Source organism: Bos taurus, chromosome 14 (genome assembly GCF_002263795.3).
Source record: "Bos taurus isolate L1 Dominette 01449 registration number 42190680 breed Hereford chromosome 14, ARS-UCD2.0, whole genome shotgun sequence".
In the NCBI taxonomy this organism is placed as follows: Eukaryota; Metazoa; Chordata; class Mammalia; order Artiodactyla; family Bovidae; genus Bos; species Bos taurus.
The window spans coordinates 4,107,793-4,135,229 of NC_037341.1; the positions used below are offsets into that span (position 1 = coordinate 4,107,793).

The 27,437-nt window shown below is 51.1% G+C and overlaps 1 protein-coding gene across 3 annotated transcripts in view; it reads left to right on the top strand.

Moving 5' to 3' along the window:
* The window catches only part of COL22A1 (collagen type XXII alpha 1 chain), a 224,150-nt gene that overhangs the window by 12,743 nt on the left and 183,970 nt on the right, over positions 1-27,437 (top strand). For all 3 annotated transcript variants that reach the window (XM_002692600.6, XM_025002008.2, XM_059874411.1), the window contains exons 2-3: positions 10,257-10,419; positions 14,026-14,592. In XM_002692600.6, coding sequence (XP_002692646.3) covers positions 10,302-10,419; positions 14,026-14,592 — 685 coding nt within the window. In that variant the 5' untranslated portion in view covers positions 10,257-10,301. The remainder of the gene's footprint in view (positions 1-10,256; positions 10,420-14,025; positions 14,593-27,437) is intronic.

Below are 27,437 nucleotides of genomic sequence, written 5' to 3' on the forward strand. Positions count from 1 at the left end.
TTCCCATAAGCTGATGGGGCAGGCTAATCCCCTTGTTACAGACGAGGCGCGGAAGCTTAGACAGTAGCTGAGATCATGGAGCAAACCTGACAAGTGCTGGACCCGGGAACTGAACTCCAGTCTGTCTGGCCCCACGGCCCGTGGCTCTCTGTTGACTGCCAATCTCAGCTCCAACGGGGGCTGAGAGCTGAGATTGGCAGCGGGGGACACCACTTATGACTCCTCACTGTCCTTCCCCCCAAAAATGAGGACTCTACTGGGTCGGCACCTCCCAAATCAGAGTGGGCACTGCAGCACTATTTATATGCATTGCTTCATCAGACCAGACGCTACTCAAAATAAGTTAAACAGAAATATCTCTCTGTGTCCTCAGGACCCTGTAATCGGAGACAGTCTCTTGTAAAATGAACTGAGACAGTCTATTTGGGGTGGGGCGGTGGAGAGAGAAAATAAAGAACAAAATCAAGAAGAATTCAGTACTGAACATGAAAGAGAGAAGAACAGGGTTACGGCAGCTGTCGGATGTTTGCACAGACTCACAGAGCCATCACGGGCCTTGAGTGGTTTCTGGTGCGGATGGTGGGGCTCTCTCAAGGGAAGGCATCCTTCTCTGTGCTGCCCCATTGGCCCAGGAAGGATGCAGGGGTGCGGTATCTGGATGGACTTTGGAAGTCAGCCCTTGGAAAAGGATTCTGGGAAAGCCAGTCTAAGCTGAGTTGTCAATCAAACATGAAAGGAGGGGAAGAGGGGAAAAGACACAGAGCAAGGAAGGAGATTAAGGACCCGGGGTGGGGAGGGCACTTGGAAGGGCCTGGGTGAGCGCAAGATGGAGCCATTATCTGCAGAGCCATATAAAGTCCAAGGCCTGTCTGTGGTTTGGAAGTGAAAGAAGCCCAGTCAGACTGGCTTAGATTTTTTAAAAAATGGGGCTGGAGAAATATTTATCCCCAACACAAAAGCTCTGAGTGCTTGTGGACTTTGGGCAACACTGGGCTAAGGTGCTCAAGCGACAAAACTCATCTCGTTCCCCTCAATGGGTGGCTTCCTTCTCCATCAGGATTCCCCCACCCCCGGGTCATGGCAAATGGCCCTCCACAACTCCAAACCTAGCATCTCTATCAGAAACACGCCTCTCTTCCCGGAAACTCCAGCAGAGTTTCCAGAGATGCCGTGGCTTGAGTTTCATTCACAGTTTTTAGCAACTGGCAGAGAAACGCGACTGGCATCTGGTCTCTTGATAAAAAGAACTGATAGGAAATATTTTTGAATTCCACAGCACAAAGAAGGAGGTTAGCAAAGCACATTTCTCATTCTGTGTCCATCCCCTGCAATGAAACTGATCCTGCATTTTGGTAGCCTGGGGTTTAAGCTGATTCCATGTGAGTCTTTCAGTGTCTGAGTAGAAGGAGAGCTGGGTGGGTGTTCTTGCTGGTAATTAGAACTAGACTCCTGAAGTCCCGAGTTCCCTTGTTTCCTCCTCTTCTATGAGACATCAGCTAGTGCTTTCATTCTGTAGAGGGCAGGGAGCAGTCCTCTGTGGTTACTGATGGTATCTGTCTACGGCTGAATTCTAGTTCTGCATGTTCCTGGGTGTATGATTTGAGACACATGTGTTAACTTTCCTGAGTTTGAGATTCCTGGATTCTAACCACCATTTGATCAGCTTGTTGTGAGGAGATAAAACAATTCAAGTGAAACCACAGCATGGCTCTGGCTACTGTTTACATCGTTCATGCCACTGTACGTTCACCACATCTGTTATCGCATAACCTGTTGAACCAGCTGTCATACTGTGGGTTTGGACATGTATTTTCACTGCCCGAAAAATCCTCTGTGCTCTGCCTGTTCATCCCTCCCTCCCCTCACCCCCGACACACTCTTGGAAACCACTGATCTTTTTATTGTCTCCATAGTTCGGCCTTTTTCATAACGGCACAGAGTTGGAACCATACTGCATGTAGCCTTTTCAGATTGGCTTCTTTCACGTCGTAATATGCATTTAAGGTTCCTCCAGGTCTTTCCATGGCTAGCTGGCTCATTTCTTTGTAGTGATGCATAATCTTCCATTGTCTGGATGGACCACAGTTTATTTATTGATTCACTTGCTGAAGGGCATCTTGGTTGCTTCTGCGTCTTGGAAGTTATACATAAAGTTCTATAAACATCCGTGTGCAGGTTTTTGTGTGGACCTAAGGCTTCAGTTCCTTTAGATAAATACCAAGGAGGGTGGCTGCTGGATCACATGGTAAGAACATGTTTAGTTTTGTAAGAAAGCACCAGAGTGTTCTCCAAAGTGGCCGCGCCATTCTGCGCTCCCACCAGCAATGACTGAGGGTTCTCGTTGGGCCACAGTCTCGCCTGCATTCGGTGTTGTCAGTCTTTGGACTGTTCTAACAGGTGTGGAGGGGTGTCTCGCTGCTGCTTGAATTTGCATTTCCCTGATGACAGGTGATATGGAATATCTTCCCCTGTGCTTGTTTTCCCTCTGTATATCTTCTTTGGTGAGGGGTCTGTTAAGAACCTCAGCTTATTTTTAAAATCAGGTTGTTTTCCTATTGCTGAGTTTTAAGGGTTTTGGGTTTATTTTGAAGAACTGTTCTTTATCAGATGCATCTTTTGCAAATATTTTCTCCTGATCTATGATGTATCTTTTTATTCTCTTGAAGATTTTGTTTGTTTGTCTATAGTTGAAAGTGCACCACAGAGGGTTCTCCACCATGAAAGTCACAGGAAAACATTGGATCACGGGAAGCAAAGCAGCAGCACAGAAGTACCCTAGCACTTCTGAGACAAAGTGCGGTAGTTGACCGTGAGGCCGACGCTGTGTCAGCAGGGCAGGGGGCGGGCACTTGGTTCCTCTGCCTGCCCCCACCCTGGCAGCACACTGCTTTCCCTAAGGGCTCTGTCCTCTGCTCCCTCTTCACTTTTCCAGGAGGGTCTCCTGCCCCATTGTTTCTTCTGAGCTAGACTCAGATGTCTTTGACTTCTCCACCCGGGTGTCTTCCAGGCGACTCAGACTCACTCACTATGTCCTGCTTATCGCCCCCACCCCACTCAGTGCCTGGCTCCCAGATGTTCAAACTGGAAGTCTGGTACCATGGGATCTGCAGCTGGGCCACTTGAAAATGTTGGCGTTAGTTGCTCAGCGTGTCTGACCCTTTGCAACCCCATGGACAGTAGTGTGCCAGGCTCCTCTGTCCATACTGGAGTGAGTTGCCGTGCCCTCCTCCAGGGGATCTTCCCGACCCAGGGATCGAACCCTAGTCTCCTACATTGCAGGCAGATTCTTTACCGTCTGAGCCACCAGGGAAGCCCAAGGACCACTTGACCTCCTTACTGTCTTAGGAAAGATTATCAGCATCTCTCTTTGGATGTTGCACTGGCCTCCTTGTTGGTACCTCTGCTCCATCCATCCTTCTCAATAGGGTTTTCGAAATTGCACTGATATAGGTCACTCCCTTGCATGAGGACATCCACTGCTTCCAAGGGCAGAGTCTGACCCCTTATACTAGGTTACTGACCAAGTCCTTTGACTGTCTTTATTAACATGGATTCTGGCCTTGTGGTCCAGCCTGAATTTTCATCATTGCTTGTACTTCCTCATCTAAATACTTTACTTATTGCTCATAAGTGATCCTGGAAGGGAGGCGGGCTATTCCTGGTGAAGACAACCCTTATCTCCCTGCCTGCTCTCCACCCATCTTTCCCGACTCCGCTCAGGTGTAAGCTCCTCCAGGAAGCCTTCCCTGACTCTCAGGCCTAAGTCAAGTGCTATCAGAACACTGACCCTACAGAAATGGAAGCATCTAATTGCTTATCTGCGTCCACTATTAGGTCTGAAGCTTCTTGGACAGTGTCCTGTTCTGTGCGCCTGGCACTTAGTAAGTACCTGACCTGCCTTCAGGGCATAACTGAATTGGGGAATAGTTAGACATCAAAGGCCTGGGACCCCTACGCAGTTAATACTGGCCTGTGACATAGGTGTTATACGTGAATGGTTTGAGGTCCAGAGAGGTTAAGTGACTTCCCTGGTTTGCACAGCGAGTCACAGGCAGAACTGGACTCTGAACACAGGGTTCTAAACAGAAGCTCTGTCATTGTGCCAGCTGCTGCAGCAATAGTCAACGGCCCTGAAGGTGCTCGGTCTGTGGTGACTGAGGAGGACTTTTGCAGGTCTTGAATCCAGGAGGCAGGCTCCCCAGCACTCCCCAGGCAGCTGGCCTCTTGGGCTTCCATAGAGACAGAAGCCAGACAGCTCCCTCTGCCCTTCTGCCCCTGCAAGTGCGGTCTTCATCAGACAGCACAGCAGAGGCTCAGAAGGACCCGGCTCAGTGTCCTGGACACAGCCACGCCAGGCTTTCCTGTCTCCACCAGATTCCTGCCCAGAGCTTCGTCCGTCGCCCCAGCAACACATCCGCGGTGCCTCACTCCACACAGTCTCCACCCTCCGTGGGCAGCGGCCAGACCCTCTGCAGCAGGCAGAGCTCGCACTTTGTCCAGGCTGCCTCGCGATGTGCCAGATCTCATTTTCTCCCTCTAAATTGTCTTCTGCTCAGTGTCTTTTCTCCCCCACCTCTGAGTCCCTGAATAGGGAAGGCTGGTTACTATGGCGATGGGCTGGCTCGTGGAAGGAACTCAGCTCAGTAAATTAATTGCTGGACTTTTTGGAGACTAATGGTATAGCCCTGCCTCCTAGGGACAGGGTGTGGCCTGCGTTGTGCCCACTTGGCAGCCAAGTCCTAGACAGAGCTGGTGAGAGAAGTAGAATCGTGGTACCCATGCTTGCTGGTGGGGAAGCAGGGCACACAGATCTCACCAGGTACAGTGGCTGTGTCCCTGGTCTGTGCCAGTATCTCTGCAGCATGCTTTGTAGAAACGACTTCATGGAACCCTCACAGCATCCCCTATGGAGTAGGGGTGATCCCCTCTTTTGATGGAGATGGGATGCTCATTTAGTGGCTCCTGAGCATAAAGGTGCCTTACCTAGCCTGCCTCCTTGTGGGCATTTTGCTATGAACACTCATTCATTCTCTTCCCTACAACATCTTCCAGAAGACAGAAGTACAGGGAACATTTCCTATCTCATTCTGTGATGCCAACATGATCCTAATCCCAAATAAAGGCATTCGAGGAGAGAAAATGGCACACCAATATCTCTCGTGAGACTCGACGCAAAAACTCTCAACAAAATATTAGCAAATAAATATGACAGTGAATAAAGGGAGTTCTAGGTCATGGCCAAACAGAGTGTATCCCAGGCATGCAAGGATGGTTCAATGTTTGGAAATCACTTAATGGAATCCATCACACAACAACCAGAGAAGACCCTTCTCTGTCCTCTGGAGGATGCACGACTTGTTTTGGCTATATCCATGTTGTCTCTGTGCTTAAGAAAGAAGGGTTTCTCCAGCCAGATCCCAACATCCTGAGAAGCCCTGTTATGCTTGATTATACCTATGTGCCTGTGTTTGCCTGGGACTAAATCCCGGCTACTGGGTGTGTGTCAGGGGCAGGTTCCTGAGCCCTTTGTGCCTCAGTTTCTTAATCTGTAAAATGGGTCTCATGATACCTGCCTTCCAGATTAAATGAGTTATTATGTATCAAGTCCTGCGAATGACTCTTGGCATTTAGTAAGCATGTGATATATGTTAAAAAGGTGAGTGTTGGAGAGTGTGGACTTTGGTTATTCAGGCCTGACAGCAGGTCCAGCTCCGACTTTACTGGCCTGGGTGCCTAGCAAAATTGTCTGTGCTCCCTGATCCCAGATTCATCTTCAGGAGGGTGGGGCTCGCAGTACTGCCTTGCAGAGAAGATGTTGCTAAAAGGGGCCTGGCTTGCAGCACACACATTTCCCCAGCCTTTTCTTTAGAGGACCAGACAGCAAGACTGTGAATTTTCATCTCCACACATATTCACCGGGACAGAGCTCAGCACAGACTGGCCCTGGGGGAGCTTGCTGTCCTGCTGCCGCTGCTAAGTCGATTCCATCGAGTCCGACCCTGTGCGACCCCAGAGACAGCAGCCCACCAGGTTCCCCTGTCCCTGGGATTCTCCAGGCAAGAACACTGGAGTGTGTTGTCATTTCCTTCTCCAGTGCATGAAAGTGAAAAGTGAAAGTGAGGTCGCTCAGCCATGCCCGACTCTTAGTGACCCCATGGACTGCAGCCTACCAGGCTCCTCCATCCATGGGATTTTCCCATGGAAAGAGTACTGGAGCGGGGTGCCATTGCCTAAGGAATAGTTATTTCTGAGTCCTGTGGACCTGCTTTCACATGCAGCTCTACCCTTCACCAGCTGGGTGTGCTGGGGGCATCTCCCTGCTTGTCAGCCTTGGCTTGCTGGCCTGTGAATGGGGGATGCAGGTGTCCACACCATGGTGCTGTTCTAGAGATGGGACCTGTGATATGTGCAGCGTGGAGGCTTTCCAGTGACGCCGGGTTTTACCCAGGTAAGGGACCCTTGGGCTTCCCAGGTGGCGCTAGTGGTAAAGAACCCGCCTGCCAATGCAGGTAGAAGTAAAAGACACAGGTCCAGTCCCCGAGTCGGGAAGATCCCCTGGAGGAGGGCATGGCAATCCACTCCAGGACTCTTTTCTGGAGGATCCCATGGACAGAGGAGCCTGGAGGGCTGCAGTCCACAGGGTCACAAAGAGTTGGACACGGCTGAAGTGGCATAGCATGCACACGTGCACAGGATGGTGATGGGCTGAAGAAGCACGTGTGGTCGGAGTCCCTGCCCTGGCTTCTGCTACTGACATGGCCTTAAGGTTGTGCTAAGGCTTTACTTGCAGGTTTCTTTTTTTTAAGGTTTGTTTTTGCTTTCACTGAGTCTTTGTCACTGCACCAGCTTTCTCTAGCTGCAGTGAGTGGGGGCTGCTCTCTAGTTGCCGTGGGCTGGCTTCTCATTGCAGTGGCTTCTCCTGTTGCAGAGTGCAGGCTCTAGGTGCACGGGTTCAGCAGCTGTGGCTCTCTGGCTCTAGGGTGCTGGCTCAGTAGTTGTGCACATGGGCTCAGTTGCCTTGTAGCATGTGGGATCTTCCCGGAGCAGGGATCGAACCTGTGTCCCCTGCATTGGCAGGTGGATTCTTAACCGCTAGGTCACCAGGGAAGCCCTTACTTGCAGTTTTCTTGTTTAATCCCCTTGCAGCAACCCTGTAAGGTGGTTTGTTCGTATCTCACTCCTCAGTGAGGATGCTAAGGCGCAGAAAGTTTAGGTCGCTCTCTGAGGTTGCAGAGTTGGTGATTGACGGAGATTTGCACCACCAGGCACTCTGGGTTGAGGCTCTGCCTCCTGACCTCCTGGCGAGGTCTGCCCCAATCTACATCTGACCCCATCGACCGAAGCTGCTTTTCTCTTAGTGGTGCTGATGGGTGATGGAGCTGTGAGAGGGCTGAGCGTGCTGACCTGCAGCCTGGGATGTGGGGTCAGGCAGTCCTCAGCCCAGTGTGGGGATGCTCCTGGGCTGTTACAGAATCTGCTGCCTGTTTCACAGTTAGGCCAACCAGTCCACCCTCACTAGAGAGAACCACTCCTGAGATCTCTTCTTCTTATAAAGACACTAATTTATCGTGGTGAACACAACCTCATGACCTCATCTAAACCTAAGTATCTTCCAAAAGGGGCTTCCCAGGTGACTCAGCCCATAAAAAATCTGCCTACAGTGAAGGAGACCTGGGTTTGATCCCTGGGTTGGGAAGATCCCCTGAAGGAGGGCATGGCAACCCAGTCCAGGATTCTTGCCTGGAGAATCCCATGGACAGAGGGCTACAGTCCATGGGTCGAAAAGAGTCAGACACAACTGAGCAACTACCACACACACAGTTTCCAACGACCCCTCTTCCAAACACCATCACACTTGGGATTGAGGTTTCAACACGTGAATTTGGGGGGGACTTGATTTAGTCCAGAGAAAAAGGCCTGGACAAACATTTGTAGATGGTAGGTGAAGAGAAAGGGAGGGTGGGAAGTTGCCAGGAGGGACCACTCAGTATGCCCCAGGATCCACTGGGCCCTCCATTCCCCTAAACTGTCATCTGAATTAAGTGTCCTGTGGATGCTGTGACAAATCATAGAACAATTTAAGCAATGCAGATTTATTATCTTAAAGTGCTCAAGATCAGAATTCCAAAATGGGTCTTACTGGGCTAAAATTAAGGGGTTGGCAGGGCTGTCCCCTTCGAAGTCCAGAGGGGAGAATTCAGTCCTTGCCTCTTCCAGCTTCCAGAGGTCACTTGCATTCCTTGGCTCGTGGACCCTTCCTCTGTCCTCAGAGCCAACAATGGCTGAGCAAGTCTTTCTCAGGTTGCCATCTCTCTGTGTTCTGACCCAGATTCTTCCTTTTGTAAGGATCCTTGTGATTACATGGAGCCCACCCAGATACTCCAGGTTATCTCCATATTTTAAGGTCAGGCGATTAGCTATGTGTTTTTGTTTTTTTTTTAGCATTAACTTATTGTTTTTTTTTCATTTCCTTATGTATTTATTGGCTGTCCTGGGTCTTTGCTGCGGTGTGTAGGCTTCTCCAGTTGCAGCGCACAGCCTCTCTAGCTATGTGTGTGGGCTCAGCAGTTGTGGCACACAGATTTAGTTGCCCTGTGGCATGTGGGATCTTCATTCCTCAACCAGGGATTGAATCCACGTCCCTGGTGTTGGAAGACAAATTCTTAACCACTGGCCCACCAAGGAAGTCATGATTTGCAATCTTAATTCCACCTGTATCTGTCATTCTTCCTTGCTATGTAGCATAACATATTCACAGAGATAAGGATATGGACATCATTTATAAGGTTTATTGTAATAAAAAGTATATAACATAACATTTACCATTTTAAGTGTGTGACTCAGTAGCAACAGGTTCATTCAGATATTATATAAACATCAGCACTATTTCTGGAACATTTTCATCACCCCAGACAGAAACCCTATAACCATAAAGCAGTAACAGAAGATGTCTTACTGCATATTTAGGCCTTTCTTTAATTCCGTTCAGCAGTGACTTGTGGTTTTCAGGGTACAAGTCTTGCACCTCCTTGGTTCAGTTTATTCCTAAGTATTTTATGCTATTTTTTGATGCTGTTGTAAATAAAATTCTTTTCCTTAATTTCTCTATGGATTGTTCATTGCTCCTGGACAGAAATACAGCAGATTTTTGAATGTTGTTTTTTTTTTTCATTCTGCAACTTTGCTGAGTTTGTTTATTGGTTCTAATGGCTTTTTGTGAGTTTTTAGGGTTTCTTACACATGGTAACTATCATCTCACCTTCTCCTGAAATGGTCACAGGACAATCCCCCTCCTGTTCCTGAGCCCCCATAAACACCCCCTTCCCTCTCTCAGTGTCATTGAGCCTACCTTGCCTGGGCCTATGTCTTACCTGTCTCCCAGGTGTCCGTGAGTATGGATTTGGTGACATTCATCTGCCTGCCCTCAGAACCTGTCACATGAAGGCCACTGGCAAATATTTGTGAGTGAATAAATGAATGGTAACATCTATAAGCAGTTTCCTTTACCTGGATCTTGGTGTTCTCAATGACAAACAGTTTTTGAAATGGCCATCCACGTGAAAATAAAATACACAAAATGGGAAATCATTTAGCTAATAAACCTCAATGGATCAAAGAAATGCATTGAAAGCAAGAAGGGATGTTGAGTTAGCCAAGATCAAAGGAATGGTGCCAATCTGTGCGGCCAGGTACGCAGTGAGAGGGGCACCCACACATGCACTCCGACACTGCTGGGGGCAGTGAAAACAGGGCAGCCTTTTTGCAAAGCAGTTTGACAGTTCTTACCAGGGCCCTTTCAAAACCCATAGGACGGACGCCCCAAGTGTTTTCCTACAAATCTATTGTAAGAAAATAGCTGAGTATGGGCAAAGAGATGTCCTCTTGTGACATGCTAAACAAATAAAGCAGCCTATTAATGTCTAAAAGTAGAAAATACGATCAGAATAATGACGTTAGTGTCACAGGTCAAGAGCCTTAGGGAGCAGATAACAGGAGGCCTGCGGGTTCTTAATTAATTTGCATCTGCTAATGGATGGATGGGGACTGGAGAGATGGATGAATCAGGGAACAGGAGGTAACACTGAGCTTTGCTCTTAGAAAGTCACACCTTTGGCTGTGTGAAAAGTTGAGTCTCAGCAGTGAAGAGGGTTGGGAGGCTGGGTCTGGGGAATTCCTCCCCTGAGGGGGTCCAGAGGTTACTTCTGCAGCTTCTTAGCTCAAGGGCCCTCCTGTAAAGATGTTCTTTCTTCACACAGGACATGTTCCAGTAGACCCTCACGGTGTCTCTTCCTGGCCAAGAAATGCTGGTTCCCAAGCACGAGAGAGCCATGGGCCACCTGAGAGGGAGCGTCGTGGCCGGCCTCCTGTGGATGCTGCTGCTTTGGAGCGGGGACCGCGGCTGTCAGGCCCAGAGGGCAGGTAGGGCCATAGGCGGAATACAGAGCAGTGGGTGTGTGTTCATGTGTGTGTGGGTGTGGGCCGGGGGTGAGCTAGTGCCAGGGGGTGTGAGAGTGTGGGTCATCCCAGGTGTGGTGTCCACTGTCCCCCAGCCAGTGTGAGTCATAATCAGCCATGCCACTTGGGCGTGTACACGTGTGAGAGAGTGAACACACATCTGAGGTCGATCATACAACGTGTTGAGGCTGTGTCTCTGTTGACCACATACATGGTGTGGGGACAGCAGTGGGGTTAGCGTCCTGCTGCCTCGTCTGGTTCCTGAGAGGACCTTGGGCCACAGCCCGAGGGGCACTGAGTGCCCTGGAGTCCAGCCTAAAGGGGTGGCCGGGACAGTGAGCGGCCAGAAAGTGGGGAAGTTAGGAGCAGAAACAGCCCGGGCGGGAGAGGTGAGAAGTGACAGAACGGCTTGCCCACCTGTCCGAGGGCCTCCTGGGAGGAGTCATGGTCCGTGGGAGACCTGGGGAAGGAGTCAGGACGGGAGCGGCTTGGGCTGTCACGGCACCCAGCCCCGAGCCTGCATGCCAGGTCTGCGGTACACAGCTGGACCTGGTCTCAGGGAGAGAACTGCCGCTGGATGGCTGGGTGTGAAATGCTGCCCCATTTTACAGACGAGATGCCCAGTATTGGATAAAAACTACGTAAACCGCAAGGATTTACTGTGCAGTCCAGGGGACTATATTCAGTATCTTGTAGTGACTTATAATGGAAAAGAATTTTTAAAAAGACTATAGATTGATACATAAATATGCATAAGCAGATCACTTTGCTCTAAGCCCTGAAAATAACACAATATTGTAAATCAACTATGCTTTGATTTTTTTAAAACGTTGAAAAAAAAAAAAAGAGAGCCCCCCCGCCCCCATGCCCCACCCCCTGTGAGGTTGAACGAATGGGCAGGGTTGAGCTAGAGTCAGGCTGTTTATCTGGGCCCTCCAAAGAAGAGGAAAAACAAACAACAACCCCCCAAGGCTTGTGTTTCTCCATCACTTTACAAGGGTCTATTCTGCCTGCGACTCACAAAGCTGGGGTAGCTAGACAGACAGTGATGAATGTGGACATCTTGTTTTCCGTGTGGGGAACACGGGCCTTCCCAGGAGATTTCTGTGCCCCCAGGATAGCTGCAAGTGCCCAGTTGGCACCAGGATTATCAAATTCAGAAGTGGGAAGGCCCGAGGACCTTCTGTCTCCGCCCCCATTTCATGGAGTGGAAAGCAGTCTGTGGGGTCACAGGGCCCCTGCGAGTGGCAGGACCGAAGCCAGAAACCAGGGCCCCTCCCGCCTCATTGCCCTTCATTCTCACCTTCCTGCAACCGCACCTGTGCCCTGGCCTCCAGAGAAAGTGGCCCCGTGGTGAGGCCTCCCGCACGAGTGAACCTTCTGCCGCCTGCAACCACATCACCTCAAGGGTTAGAGCCGTGGGCAGCAATCACCCTGATCAGGCTTGGACATCATGGTCCCAAAGGCAAAAGGATGACCTTTGTGTCCAGGACAAAAACTCCCCAGGAGTTTTCTCTGAGTGCACACATCTGGGCAAACACACTTCAAAAGCTCTGATCCTGTTAGGGGATCCGTTCTGCGAAGGCAGGGGTTCACCTCGGCTTCTCAGCCGATTGGACTTGGATTTTAAAAAACTAGAGGGGAAGGTAGACGTGGAAAATTCAAGGGGAGCACTGGAGCAGGGTGGGATGAGGATGTGTGCGTGTGTGTTTAAATATACCTAGCTATATTATTTTTGTTTTTTGAACTTAATGCATTGTGTATTGTGTAAACGCAAGATCAGGACTACATAGAACTACAAGGTAATACAATTCGCTCATGGCTCTGCTTGCCAGAAAGAAGCGATGGTTCTTTTCGTAGCTTCTCTCCTCAATACGCAGTTGTATACATGCACATGCACACACAGACACACACAGACACACACACACGTGCTTTTCATACCTAGTGATAGATGATAGAGTGAAAAATGTATCCACATTGGTAAATGTGGCAATGGTAGAGTGGAAGGTGTATCCACATTGGTAAATACGGCCATCACTGTGGTGGCCGCCTAGCATTCCATTGAATGATGCAGGCGGAATATTATTTAAGTGGTCCTTATGCGTACCCATGAAGGCAGGCTCCGGGATTTTGCTTGGCAATGCTGCCATGAACTTCCTTACAGCTTTACTTTTGCCCTTTCTATTTATCTGCTGGTTTTCTTTAAGTAAATCACTGAATCTGGAATTGGCGGATTCAAAGATACAAGGCTTTTAGGGCTCTGATGATGGGGGTGACAAACCCCAGACTCACTCCTTGAGCCCATAAAGGCATTCTCCTTATATCCTCACTGGCCACCACAGTCAATATTTTTTACTTTTGCCAACTGGACGTTTTAACACAGTGAGATCTCTCTTTTTTAAAAAAAAAAAAAATTATTTTCACTGATCAACTGTCTGTGCCAGGTATTTCCAGAAGCCTGATCCGCTGCTCCCGTTGTCATGGCCAAGACTCAGATTCTGGAAAAATCGAGGCAAGGGCATTTTGATGATTCCCCTGTCTACTTGGGCAGCACTTTGAAGTTTAGAAAACACTTTTCTTCCTATTATCTAACTGTAAAATGGGGACCAGCAAGCTCTCTGCACAGGGTTGCCCTGTGGATCAGAAATAAATTATAGTGCTGCATTTTATTTAATCAAAAGTGTCATATAGCTTATATAAAGTTTATATTTGTAAAGATATGAGCCTATTTTTATAAAGCACCGTAGACTTTCTAAAATATATGAATGCAATCCATTTTATATGATTTCTAATAGTGAGACACTGTGAACTGTTTAACTCTCTGACAGGAGAGGACTGGCTAAATAAATTATGTTCATCCCTGTGGCGGAATCTCTGCAGCCATGGAAACCAGCATTATCACACTGGAAATGGGCTCCTGGCCTATCACTGGATGCTGGGAACCAGCTTATATATCAGTGCCACGGGTACAGGCCCGCTTCTGCCAACAGCATAGATAAATACACCGTGGGTTAGCAGTAGTTATCTCTGCCCAGATGGAAATATGAGCGTTTGAAGATTTTTTGGATTGCCTTTTGCAGGTCTGAAAGACAATGAAGTCACTTTTGAACCAACATAGTAGGAGGAGTTAAAGAAACTGACAACAGTAGTCAGCACTGTTACATGACTGTTATGCACTTACATGGATATATCTGTAACCTATACATAATCATATATGCTTATACACAGTACATAATATATAATATATAATTATGTTATTCACTTGTATAAATACATGTAGACTGTATATATAATTATCTATAGTATATAATATATACTTATATGTTATTCACTATATATATATGTGAGTGTACATATTAACTATATACGTAGTCAGGTGAACTTCACAGCAATCTTGGGGAGACTCCCCATCAGATAGCCTTTAGGGAACCAAGGTTGGGGCTTTAAGGCGGCAGCCCAGCCTCGCTTCACCCCGCGGAGCGGGCGGGGCCTGGAGGCAGGTCTGGGGGACCCAGATGACCATACTTCCAGCCCGCTGCAAGGACCCTGCCTTTCCCGTTGCCCCTGTAGGTTGCAAAACTGTCCACTATGACCTGGTGTTCGTGCTGGACTCCTCCTCGAGCGTGGGCAAAGAGAACTTCGAGAAGGTCCGGCAGTGGGTGGCCAACCTGGTGGACACGTTCGAGGTGGGCCCGGAGCGCACGCGGGTGGGCGTGGTGCGCTACAGCGACCGCCCAGCCACAGCCTTCGAGCTGGGCCGCTTCGGCTCGCGGGCTGCGGTGCGCGCGGCGGCGCGGCAGCTGGCCTACCACGGCGGCCACACGCACACGGGCGACGCGCTGCGCTTCATCACACGCCACAGCTTCACGCCACGAGCCGGCGGCCGCCCCGGGGACCGCGCCTTCAAGCAGGTGGCCATCCTGCTGACCGACGGCCGCAGCCAGGACCTGGTGCTGCCCGCTGCCACGGCCGCGCGCCGTGCTGGCATCCGCATCTTTGCCGTGGGCGTGGGCGAGGCGCTGCGCGAGGAGCTAGAGGAGATCGCCTCCGAGCCCACAGCGGCGCACGTCTTTCACGTGTCTGACTTCGACGCCATCGACAAGATCCGGGGCAAGCTGCGGCGCCGCCTGTGCGAGAGTGAGTGGGGACCGTGCCCGGGGCGGGCGGGGCGAGGGGCAAACCCAGCTTCCAGGCAGAGGCGGGCCTGAGGACACCCTGCGGCTGCTCTGCAGCTCAGGAACCTGGAAACCCAGGCGCACCCACCCCCAGCGTGCACACCTACCCTCAGGGTCCCATGGGCCCTGTGCCTTGGGCCCTGAGTCCAGGGAAAGAAAATTCATGAGGGCTGGGTCCTAAACCCCATCCAGCCTCAGATTTTGGTTACCTGTCTCTGGTTGCAGCTCCGTATCTGCCATGGGGACTATGCATTGGTTTCTCAGGGCCCTTGAGTCAGAGCAGGTGCTTGCAAGGCCTCGCCCAAGCACCTGCTCACACAGGTGAGAGATGTCAGGTCCTGCCCCTTTCCTGAGGTGTCACAGTGAAAAATCATGGAAGAATGGGGCACAGACCGCCTTCAGGAACTGTCCCCCACAAGCCCGAGGCAGCCACTTCAAGATGATGGCTGCTGCTGGTCCCAAAGGCCAGGGGCTCTTGACCTGTTGCTCTCTGAGATCACCCGAGGCCTCCGAGTTATTTGTCTGGAATCTTGACTGTGGCTAGGGCTAGGGGGATGAGAGAGGGAAGAGTTTGTGGGTGGAGTAAGGGGACAACTGGGCAGAGAGCCAGGAGCCCCTAGGGCTCTGACCTGGGCGGCTGACCTCAAGATTCTAGTGGGGTCATCCTGAGGCCAGCCCCCTCTCCAGGACAGGAGGGGCTGGAGTGGGTTTCTCCCGTGTCAGCCTTTCCCCAGCTTCAGCCTGTGCCTGCTTCACTGGGGTGACATTCCTTCCTGGTAACTTCCCCCTCCCGGGCCCAGGTGGGGGCAGGGAGCAGTGTTGCCTCTGTCTTACTGACTTCTCTGGGGGACTGAGCCCTGGGTCAGGGAGCCCTGAGGGTCCCACCTAGACAGGGGCAGGAGGCTGGGTCAGTGGAGGAGGGACTGACAGTGGGAACAGCAGGCCGGAGCTGCAGGGACCTGGTCTCAGGGATGGGCCAGCCTTGCAGCTAAGACTTGTCTGAGCCTTGATGCTTGTCTCCATTTCTTTTGCACTCTGTGGCTTTTTCTCTGTGTTGACTTTCTCAATCTCTACTTACTTATTCACAGATACTTAACGAGAGTCTGTTTTTTGTGCAGCCTTGTGCTGATTTCTGGGCCTATAGAAAAAGATAAGACACAGCCCTTGCCCTCAGGCTTTCCTCATCTGTTGCTGTTCAGTCTCTAAGTCGTGTCTGACTCTTTGTGACCCCATGGACTGCAGCACGCCAGGATCCCCTGTCCTTCATCATCTCCTGGCGTTTGCTCAAACCCATGTCCATTGAGTCAGTGATGCCATCCAGCTATCTCATCCTGTACCCTTGTGCTGCCTTCAATCTTTCTCAGCATCAGGGTCTTTTCTGATGAGTTGACTCTTCACATCAGGTGGCCAAAGTATTGGCACTTCAGCATCAGTCCTTCCAAGGAATATTTAGGATTGATTTCCTTTAGGATGGACTGGTTGGATCTCCTTGCTGTCCAAGGCATTCTCAAGAGTCTTCTTTAGCACCACAGTTCAAAAGTATTGATTCTTCGGCGTTCAGCCTTCTTTATGGTCCACACATGACTACTGGGAAAACCACAGCTTTGACTAGACAGACCTTTGTTAGCAAAGTAATGTCTTTGCTTTTGAATATGCTCTCTAGGTTTGTCATACTTTTCTTGCAAAGAGTAAGTGTCTTTTAATATCATATCTGCAGTCACCATCTGCAGTGATTTTGGGGCCCAAGAAAATGAAATCTGTTCCTCATCTAGATATTGGGAAAGACACCAAAGAAAAGAATGTGGTGGGTGAGGTCCTGCTGTTGTTTTGGTGGATGGTGACCTTGAGAATGAGGGAGGGCTTCCTGGAGGAGGTGGCACTTAGTTTAGAAGAAAGAGCACAAGCTTCAGGATGAGGTGGCAACGTTTAGTCAGTGCACTATAATGACTGGAGGAGAGGAGCAGAGTGGGGGCTGGTGGCTTTGTGTGATTGTCAAGGCCTGGATAAAGAGGGGCCTTGTGTGCACGGCGAGGCATTGAGGGTTCTGGGCAGGACGTGACATGGTCAGATCTTCGCGGAGAAAGGAATCCTGGCAGGTTAGTGAGCCCCCTCACAAGACAGCTGGGCAACTTCAGAGAATGGTGTTGGGGGTGGATGCCCAGGCCCGTTTTACAGATGAGGAAAGGGATGCCCAGAGGGTTAAGGGACACTCACCTGCTCCATAGCATGCAGTTCACTGGCTGTGGACTTCCACAGTGACTTCATTTGACCCTCGTTACAGCCTCCTAAGATACAGATGCTCCCCTTCTTGCTGAATGCTGAGATCCAAGGGGGCACAGCTGCAAGGCCTGCAGGGCCCTCAGCAGCAGTCCAGAGAGGTGATGGCACCACGTGGGGAAGAGGAGGAAGGGAGGATGAACTGCTGCGCCAACGGCCAGGTAGAGACTTGATCTAGGTGCATATGGCCAGAAATACCGGCTGACAGAGGCGGGTGCTAGGACCAGGTCAGCCCAGGGGCAGTCATCCAGCCTGGTGGCTCAGAGTCTGTGAGCACCCAGCTGACCACTCCCGCCAGCATTTCTTCATCCTGGCAGCCTGGGTTCAAAGTGGTTCTTCGTCTTGGCAGACCAGAAGCTAGATTTTGAAGAGGTTCCCCCTCCCAGGGGATGGCTTTGGGAATGGTTCGGACAACCCTGGAGACGTCAAGTCACTGGATCGTGTTGCCCAGTTAATAAAGTGGCAGTGTGGGCACAGAATCTGGGCTGTCGGCCTCTGCCCTCATCCCCCTGTGCCCCTAGAACACAGATTTCACCACCACTGACCCTGGGTCTGAGCGAGGGACAATGGTCACAGGTAACAGCAAACCCTGCTCTAACTTGCTTAAGGAGTAAGACACAGGGACATCACCCAGGATGCAGAGGCCAGCGGTTGGGCAGCCCCGAGCGGGGACCGGGCCCTCTACTCTCCTGTTGCTCTGCTCGCCTTTGCTGTTAATTCTGTTCTTGGCAGATTTGTGTGTCAGCGTCCGGCAGTGACCAGCGTGGATGGAAGAGATGCTGATGAGGTTCTGTTTGGAGAAGACTGAGGTTGGGGAGGGAGAGGGAAGCACCGGGAGCCAGTGGCTGGAGCAGGGATGGCAGGGAGCCGGGGCCCCTGGGTGGGGAGGGCCTGACCATCACAAGCTCTGGTCTCCTCGTCTCGGGGAGAATCGCGGCTGCCCACTCGGCCGTGACCCAGAGGGAGCAGGAAAGGAGTCCCTGCCTCACTCCCTGTCCGCCGGGCTGGCTGACATCCCACAGCAGCCAGCGAAAGGGCTGGGTGACAGGGGCCTGAGCAGGACAGAGAAAGAGCGGGTGTGGGTTGGACCCAGGAGAGGAGAGGGTGACCCCACAGGCCTGGACTTGACTAGCTGGATGCCTTTTAGACCCTGTGACTGTCCCCAGCCAATCACCGTAACCTCAGAGTGAAAGCAGGCTGACTCTCTGGGCCTGAACCACAGGACCCTGTTTGATATTGTGCAGTGGGGTCAGTTACTGCCTCTCCTCCCCCAGGGAAAGGGATCTGACCCCGGCAGGAACACCAGGGACCAGACCCAAAGGGGAAAGGATGCACGTCCAGCCGGCCAGCACATCTCACATTTGCTGTGGAAATGTCAGGAGAAAGTCAGGACTCTCCCTCGCAGGCTTCTCCACATGCCTGAATGGAGGGAAGAGTCGAGTTATTCTTAATCATCTGAAGGGAATCCGGTTTGTAAATACAGCTGGAGGCTGAGAGGGTCCGCTGTATTCTGGAGACTCAGGAAGCAAAATGTCTTCACAATTGCTTCAATTAGAAACAAAGCAAAACAAAACAGAAGAGCGAACAGGAACGTAGTGGGAAGCACGTGGCGGGTGAGATTGAGGAGCCCCACAGCATCCAAACAGCCAGAAGCCCTTTGGCACAGGCAGGGTACCTGCAGATGATGCATGGTCTGGATCCGGGCTGTTCCCGCGGGGGCTTCTCACTGATGACCTGGGAGATCTGAGAGTAAGGACATGGGTTTCCAGTGTTGTGATCATTCAGTCCATCCAGTCCACTCATTCATTTATTCATTCAACAGCCATGGTGGATTCACACTAATCTGTTCATTCATTCAACTTCAACCCAACCGTACGCTGTAGTCGGCATCGGTTCACTTCAGTCCATCTGTCGGTCCATTCATTCATTCACTGAGCAGTCACACACTGAGTGAGTCCTCTGCCAGGCAATTATCAGGTGTCCAGGATGCGGACTTGGAGCTGATGTCCTTCTTGTCCTTGGGAAGCTTTTCCTCCTGGAGGCAGCAGGGAAGTGACACATGATTATACCACAGACTGTGCATGCTGGTTGCCTCCTGCCGTTTGAAATTTCTGTTCGTTTGTCTGCGTCAGAGCTGCCTTCACCCACGGAATATAATCCTCACCAGGGAAAGGCTGTTCCTAGGGGTACCAGTGCCTGGAACAGAGCCTGGGATGGAGGAGGAGCTGCCTGAATGTTGTTGAAAAAGAAATCAGGGGCAGCAACCTGCAGTGGATTCTGTGCTGTGCATGTTGGAAGCAACTCATGCAATGATCTACTGCCTCCCAAATGCAAAGACTAAGCATATTCAGCAAATCTGAAATCCTAGCCAACAATAACTGTTTCCCTCGTGTGTATGTTGGTGAGCAGAGTGGAACGATTAGATGTTGGAGGTTGATGAACGTCTGGAAAAGGCAGGCTGGGGCATGGGGGGTGGGGGGTGAATCATACCTGCACCCTATGGCAGGCCACATCTGGGGGAGAAGGACCCCAACCTGACTTCCCAGGGTGTGGGGGAGGTGAACAGCACTCAGAGAGCCCGCTGTTCTCTGAGCACCAAACGTTTTGAAGGCTGGGGAGGATATTTGCGTTTCATTCACACTGTGTTCTCACCCAGCCCAGTTGGGGTGGGGGGAAGGGGCGGTGTCAGTGCTCACTATTTGCATCTGGGGAAACTAGTGCCTCGTCCCGCGCTGGCCATCACATGTGGCCAGTGACCAATCTGGAGCTGGTCCAGACTGAGAAGTGCCTGAGTGCCATACCCACTGGATTTTGTAGACGAGGTATGAAAAAAGGGAGTAAAGCATCTCATGCATCTTTTTATATTAATTACATGTTTAAATGATAGTATTCTGGAAATGTGGGGCTTCCCTTGTAGCTCAGTCAGTAAGAGTCTGCCTGCAATGCAGGACACCTGGGTTGGATTCCTGGGTCGGGAAGATTTCCCCTGGAGAAGGAAATGGCAACCTACTCCAGTACTCTTGCCTGGAGAATCCCATGGACAGAGGAACCTGGCAGGCTACAGCCCGTGGGGTCGCAAGAGTCAGACACGACTGAGAGATGAAGCACACACACATCCTCAAAATTTAGGGTTCAATACAACATATTCCTAAAAGTAATTTTACCTAGTTCTTTTTACTTTTTTAAAACTGTGGCTGCTAGGAAATTTCATACGATCTTCTTCCTCCTCCGCTTCCTCCTCCTCCTCCGTCTTCTATGCTGCTGATGCTGCAGATGGGAACTGAGGTATGACTGCTTCCAGAGCCTGTGCTTTCTAGCCAGCCTGGCTACCAGAGGGAGGCAGGGCAGTCTTGGGGGACAGTGGGGAAACTGAGTCCCAGCTCAGCGCACAGGAGGTGAGGGGCCAGTGTCCAGGTGGGTGCCCAGCCCCAGCCCTCAGGCAGGACAGGCTGGGATGTGGGGGCTGTGGCTGCCCTGCTCTGGTCTGGAAGCCCAGCCGGGAGTGACCATGTGAGCAGAGGAGGGGGTGATGTGGGGACAGGACCAGGCATGAGATTGGACAGTGCTTTTTGAGGGTGGCTGCTGCAGAAGCTTCTCTTTGTCCAAATTGCTCCTGGACCAGCCATGGACTCGAACTGTCCTGCTTCTCAGGCCTCAGAATGCCATCATCCCTCTCTGCTTGGAGCAAAATTCCCATAACCTGCCTCCTAAATCATAGCAGCAAATAGGATAACTTAGTGCCGCCAGCTGATTTTTTTTTTTTTTCTAATGCATTTATGGCTTCCTTTCCACGTCCATCCTTTCTCAGAGTTCATATTCACAACACTTAGGTACTTATATTGGCTTTTACCCCATGGCCACTCCTGGTCCCTCGGAGGGTGGCTAGTTCGGGTCACTCCTGAAGTGGCCCTGCTGGCTGGGAGCAGACCTGGGATTTTGACCTCACTCTGACCGCAGAGCCTGAGCTCTTCCCACTAAGTTTGGATATTCAGGAACCATCTTTAAACCTACTGTGGCTTTGAAGTCTCACCCCAATCCCCTAAGTAAGTTTTCCTTCTGTCGCTGACGGCACTGAGGGGCCGAGTGGCTTATCCAGGATCACAGGGAATCAGGCCTTCGACTCCTCACCCAGCTCAACACTCAGTGCCCGCGAGTCTGAGCTTTTCTGAGCTGTCCTTCCGTAGTAATCCCATCAGATGTCTAATTATTGAACCCTACCAGGGCCTGGACCAGCCCTGGCTCCTGCACGGTGACCAGTGGCTGTTTGTTCAGTAGACCGATGAAGGTCATGGTAGCTGAAGAAATCTTTATCCTCATTTTATAAATGAAAGAGATGATCTGCAGACTTAGGAGTGGACAGCAGCAGCAGCAGCATTAAGCATGCATGGCGGTGTTGTCAGAGGCCTGTTTCTAGCATCATGACCTCCGTGGCCTTGCCCAGTGACCTCCCCTAAGGTCTGCTCTGGCCCATGGCTCACTGTCCCCCTGGCCCTGGACTCATCCAGGGAAGCACTTCCGTGTCAGGGCATCAGCTCCTGCCCCTCCATGGCCTGCCGAGGCCCCCAGGGGACTGGATCTCAGCCTGGCTTCCTGCAGAGCGTGGGGCAGAGGCCCAGCCCCAGAGCCGCAGCTGTAATTAAGAGCCCTCTCCACCCTGGGCTCGGTCACGGCCACGACACAGCCTTTATATAGCTGGTGGTGTGGCCTTCAGCGATCCTGTGGCTGCCAGCACCCACAGCCGGGGAGCCTCCACCTACTTCTATTCTGGGGACGCTCTCTGGTGGTCCTGCCTCCCCTCTCCCCAGGGACAAGGGCCATGTCCTGGGCTGTGTCCTGTAGCTCTTGGATGTTAGTGTGACAGGGCCCAGGAGGAGCTTCTCGTGTCTCTGCAGCCTCCCTCCCTCCCTCCTCTGTGCTGTGTGTCCACATGCTTTCCCAGTGGGTTTTGACTACTGGATGCGATCCTTACTCACTCACACACACTGACACACACACACACACAGAGGGGCTTTCTTATGTGTGAGGTGGAATGCATTTCACTGTTCTCCTGCAGATCTCACGGGGAGCATGTCGGCATCCCCTCCCCAGCCATGCGTTTCACCAGTTTGTGATTTTATGCATGTCCTCAGCCCCTGCAAGAAGGGTCCCGACGTCCTCTGCTCGTTAGACCTGCTCACAGACTTGGCTACCGTGAGGATGGGGAAGATGGGCCTGGGGGCTGGGCACTGAGATTCCTTGAGAGGCTCTTTATTGCTTTTGACCGTATCTGCCATAGGCCACTTCACCTTCAGGTGAGGGAATCACTTGAAAATATATTCTATGCTTTTTTTTTTTTTAATAGCAAAAAACAGTGTGAGTAAATCACAGGACTTATTTGTGTAACTGGGAACGGACCAGGTGGACCTTTGAAGACAGCAGCTCGCGGCAGTGCGCGTCTTAAAGGCTCTCTGTGATACGCTTGTGTTACTTTCTCAACACATATTTTTTGTTTCCCTCTTATCTCCTGGACTTTGTTCTGAGGCAAGGGGATCACGATGGTGAGTGATCACATCTGAGATTCTACTTTTAGGGCAATACTTTCCAGAAAGAAGATGGAGGGAAAAAAAAATCAAGTGAACTTGATTGTGATTTCATAGAGTGGTTAAGTGCTTTGAAGAAATGAAAAAGGGTTGCATGATAAAGGGTCTTAAGTGGGAAGGTTATAGGAAGGCCTTTGAGAAGAGAAAAGCTGGAATGACGTGGAACAGCCGTTCACGCCAAGGTTGATGGGCCAGAGTTCCAGCAGAGGCAAGCAGGAGAGCCAAGGGCCTGCAGGAGGCCTGGGCCTGATGCTGGTGGAGGAGGGGCTCGGCCTGGCGGGGGTGGGCAGCAGTGGTGCCCAGGGGTGGAGCATCATGGCGCTTACCTGTGAGGGCCGCTTACCCCCGAGGGGCGCTTATCGCCAAAGCCGCCGAGGGACCCTTACTGTTGAGGGTGGATGCTGAGGCTTGACTCTGGGGCTTGATTCTCCAGAGTCCACTCAGCTGGGAGGGGGCCGAGAACCAGCCAAGGGCAGAGCGCACCTCAGCACCCGAGAATGTCCCCTTGAGGACCAAGAGATACTGTCCAGGGAGAGCCTGGGCCTAGCTGTTGGCATGTCTGGGCGGCGTGTCTGGGCTGGGAGTCTGTTTGGGCCTGTCTCCCTCGGGGCCTGAGTCTTGTGGTCATCAGAGAGGGCACAGCCCTGCTGGCGGCCTTGTGCCCAGGGACCAAGTCCTCCTGTCCCTACCCGTCTCCTTTCCCACGTCCCTCTGCGTGGCCCAGAGACTTGTGAGGTCAGCGCATGCGTGCACACACACACACACTTACTCACATACACCCCATAAACCATACATACACCCCCCCACACTCTACACACACCCACACACACCCCATAAATCATACATGCACCCCCAGACACTGCACACACCACACACACACTCACATCTAGGAGCACACACGTGCCCATGAGGCGACCTGCCCAGCTTGTCCCCCCTGGATGGATCTGAAGCCGGGGCAGAGCCGGCGGCCGCCCCAGCTGCGGGTTTGGAGCCGCCACGTGGATGCCTGTGGCCTGGCTCCCTGACCACATCGCCTTCAGGAAGCGAGGCTGGGGGTCCCACCCTTTGCCTGAAGGTCACCGGGAGGTCCTCCCTGGGAAAACTTGTCTTGATTGAGGTCACCCCCTGGAAACGGTCATGGGGTTTCTTAATTCTGATTATGAGCTGGGACATTTTATTGGAAAATTACTGAAAGCAATGGAAAACTAAAAACCACCCATCACTCATTCTTGATTTGTGTGCTTGGGGAAGAAGGCAGAGTTGCCCAGCCCGGCCCCACGGGGCCCGCGCCCCTGATGAGGCCCCTGCCTGACTCCTCTGTTGGCCGCATCTGCGTGACCCACATGTCCAAACCCCAGAGCTTCCGCCTTTAGCCTCTGCTGAACCAGGGAGGGCAGCTCGTGTTGTCCACACTTGCTGATGGGTGTTTCCCGATGCACAGAAGGAGTAGGCCCCCTCGCATCCTGAGTTCTCCCCACCTGACCATCGCTTTCTGCTGCTGGGTTCTGGGGTCTTAGGATGGCTGTCCTGCCTTTTAAGTGCTGAGCTCTCTGTGGATTTGTGCAGGTAGGGAGGCTCCTAGAGCAGGCTTGCACATGCCCAGTGACTCCCCCCGGTGCAGTGTGGGCTGGTGGGAGGCCTTGGCACCCCGCACCCTGGGTGAAGCCTCAGGCCCATTAGCTCACCTCTTCCTGTCCTGTTCATTGGTACAAAGAGGATGATGGTGACATTTCTACCTTGTTGAGCGTCCTAAAAAATCTAAGGATTGGGATGCGGAAAGTGCTTGACACAACAATGGCCCTGAGCACACATTCTGCCACTGTCTGCTCTTACTGTGTGTGTCGGCATGTGTGGGCTGTAGCCCCCAGGCTCCTCTGCCCGTGGGGTTCCCCAGGCAAGAGTACTGGAGTGGGCTGCCATTTCCTTCTCCAGGGGACCTTCCCGACCCAGGGATGGAACCTGCATCTCCTGCGTTAGCAGGCCAGCTCTTTACCGCTGAGCCGCCTGGGAAGCTCACGTGTGCATAGTTATTGTTTGTCAGAAAGGTGATTGAGTTTATGTGTTTTATGCAGGGCAGTATTTCTTGACCTTTTAAAAATAATTATCTCCTTTGAAGGGTATTTATGTAAGTGTTTTGTTTCCTCTCATTGCCTGCTTCTCTGAAACCGTAATATCACACCTACTATTTATGCTGTTTGGGTAGGTTGAACTTTGGAGGGCCCCATCTGAAATCCCTCAGATTTTTTCAAACCCTCACTGAAAGCCATTTTTGCTCCTTTGGAGGCAGTATTACCCGCTTTGGGAACGCGTGGTTTCTGGCGTGTGTGAGGATTACAGGATGAGAACTTGGGGAGGGCCTGCGTTCATAGCCTGCCCTCTGCCCCTGGGGAGCTACAGTGTTGTAGCATCTGGGTTGAGCAGATGGACTGAGGTCTACAGGCCCCAGTTAAACACAAGTTTCTCTGTTGGACAGCTTCCTTTTTTAACCTTTAGTTTTTACTATAAATCGAGGACAGTAATATTACTACCTACTCTCTGGAGCCCAGGGAACATGCACATGAAAGGCTCCCTTTGTAGCCTGGCACAGAGTTTGTGACCATCATAATCAGGGCACGGCCTTGCCAGCATTTCTGATCTGTGGACAGAGACTGGATGGAATCCCAACTCTGCCCGCTGCCTGCTGCCCGCTGGTGGTGCCTGGGCTGGAGTGTGAGCCTCTCTGAGCCTTGGTCTCCTCGTCTGAAAGAATGTGATATTTACTGATCTAGTGAACCACTTACAGTGGTTCTTGTTTTTATTGCATTGTTTATTATCATACTTAATACCATGATGCTGGGAAAGATTGGAGGCAAAAGCAGAAGGGGGCGAAAGAGGATGAGGTGGTTAGATAGCATCACTGACTCAATAGACATGAATTGGAACAAACTCCAAGAGATAGTGAAAGACAGGGAAGCCTGGTATGCTGCAGTTCATGGGATCAGAGAGTCAGGTGCAACTGATAAACTATTTTTATGACAAATCTATATTTGAAAAACGTAAAAAACTGAAGTTCTGAGACATAACGACTGCGTGTGAGCTCCTCATCCCAGGAGGGAATCAGGCAGGGTCTCGAAGTTCACGCACTTTGGATTCTGTAAAGAGAGCTAGCCTATTCAGGAAGGCAAGCCCGTCCTTGACCTAGTGCAGGGGCTGGCCAACTCCAGCCCGCAGGCCAGATCCGCTCAGGCACCACGTTTTACACACTGAGTTTTATTGGAGGATGTAGTTCATGTCAGCTTGTTTACATATGGCTGGTGGCTGTGTTCACACAACCACAGGCAGAGTGGTTGTGACAGCGACCACGTGGCCCATGAAGTCCGAAGTGTTTACTCTCTGGCTCTGTAGAGGGAAAGATCACGGACTCCCGATGATGGGTTCTGATGCAATGGTTAGGAGAATCTGAAGTTGCTGCCACTGTCTCCTGGGGTGACCCTGGAGAGGGCGTTTCATGGGGTGCTGAGCAGGGTGTGTGGGGTTCCCACCCACCTATTATATTATAAATTAATATGTATTTTACATTATATTTTAAATTAATACATTAAAAATTAATATTAACTATTATAAATAATATGTTATATATAATCCCACCCATTATATACTGTAAATTATAAATTATCCAGAAGGCCCCTTCCCTTCTGTGTCTTGATTGTCATCCTGCATAACCCTCTCCCCTGCCCCCAGGAGCTGTTGCTTTATAGGTGCTTCCTCGCCTTGCCATTTTTTAGGGGTGACTCGTGTATCCTAAAAAGTCCTTCTGCCATCCCACGTCTTAGACAAGGATTCATACCCCGGTACGACTAAAAAGGACTCAAGGTCAGCTGTGGGTCTGCGTGCTCCCCTTGCCACTGCCCGGCTGTGGGATGGTCCCAGCCATGGCGCTCTTTGTCCCTGGGGCCATCCCAGACAGAGTGCGTGCACGCAGGCATGACTGTCTCATTTACTGGCATCGTCACGCCAGGAGTTCCAGCTCAGGGAGGGAGGTTTGACTCTGCACTTGCCACAGTGGCTTTCGTGTTGCGTTGGTAAAGGGATGAAATGTAGTGGCCACAGTGAAATTGGCACTTGCAAAATGTATACACACGTATACACAGTCTATATATACACACGTGTCTGTAAATAAGTATGCATCTATATAATTAACTATGTGGAGGAATTCTGCCTTCTGAGTGTCTCTCACGTCCTGTAGCTAACCTTGACCTAGCTGGTCTGGATTCACACTTGTGGGAGGGCGAGGGGGGCACAGGGGTTACACAGTGTCTGGGGCTTTCCAAGAAATGCGGCTGATTAATTGCTGTGCTTCTGATACAGCCTCACGCTTCCTGGAAGGCTGAAGGAAAACAATTGTCAAAGCAGCATGTTCTTGCCGACTTTTTGGCTGTAAAATGTGTCTGTCTTTGTCCTTTTAATGACACAGATTCAGGTTTCTTTGAGTTTATCCACATATAAACACAACAAATCATAGACACACAGTCACACAGACACAGATACACACACACACTCAAACACACGGGCACGCAAACACACATGCCCACTCAGAACACACACATGGATCATGTATGTGCCTACACACACTCACACACGAATCTAGAGACAGGTGGTCCATACAGCAAAACCCCCTTCCTCCTGACCCTCACCCTGGAAGTTGTAAAATTACAGCTTTATTAAAAATCAGTGCATTTGGGGCTTTCCAGGTGCTGCTAGGGGTAAGGAATCTGCCTGCAGATTCAGGAGACTTAAGAGATGCAGGTTCAATCCCCGGGTTGGGAAGATCCCCTGGAGGAGGTTCTGGCAGCCCACTTCGGTATTCTTTCCTGGAGAATCCCATGGACAGAGGAGCCTGGAGGGTTACAGTACATAGGCTTGCAAAGAGTCGGACACAACTGAAGCGACTTAGCAGACACGTACGCGTGGG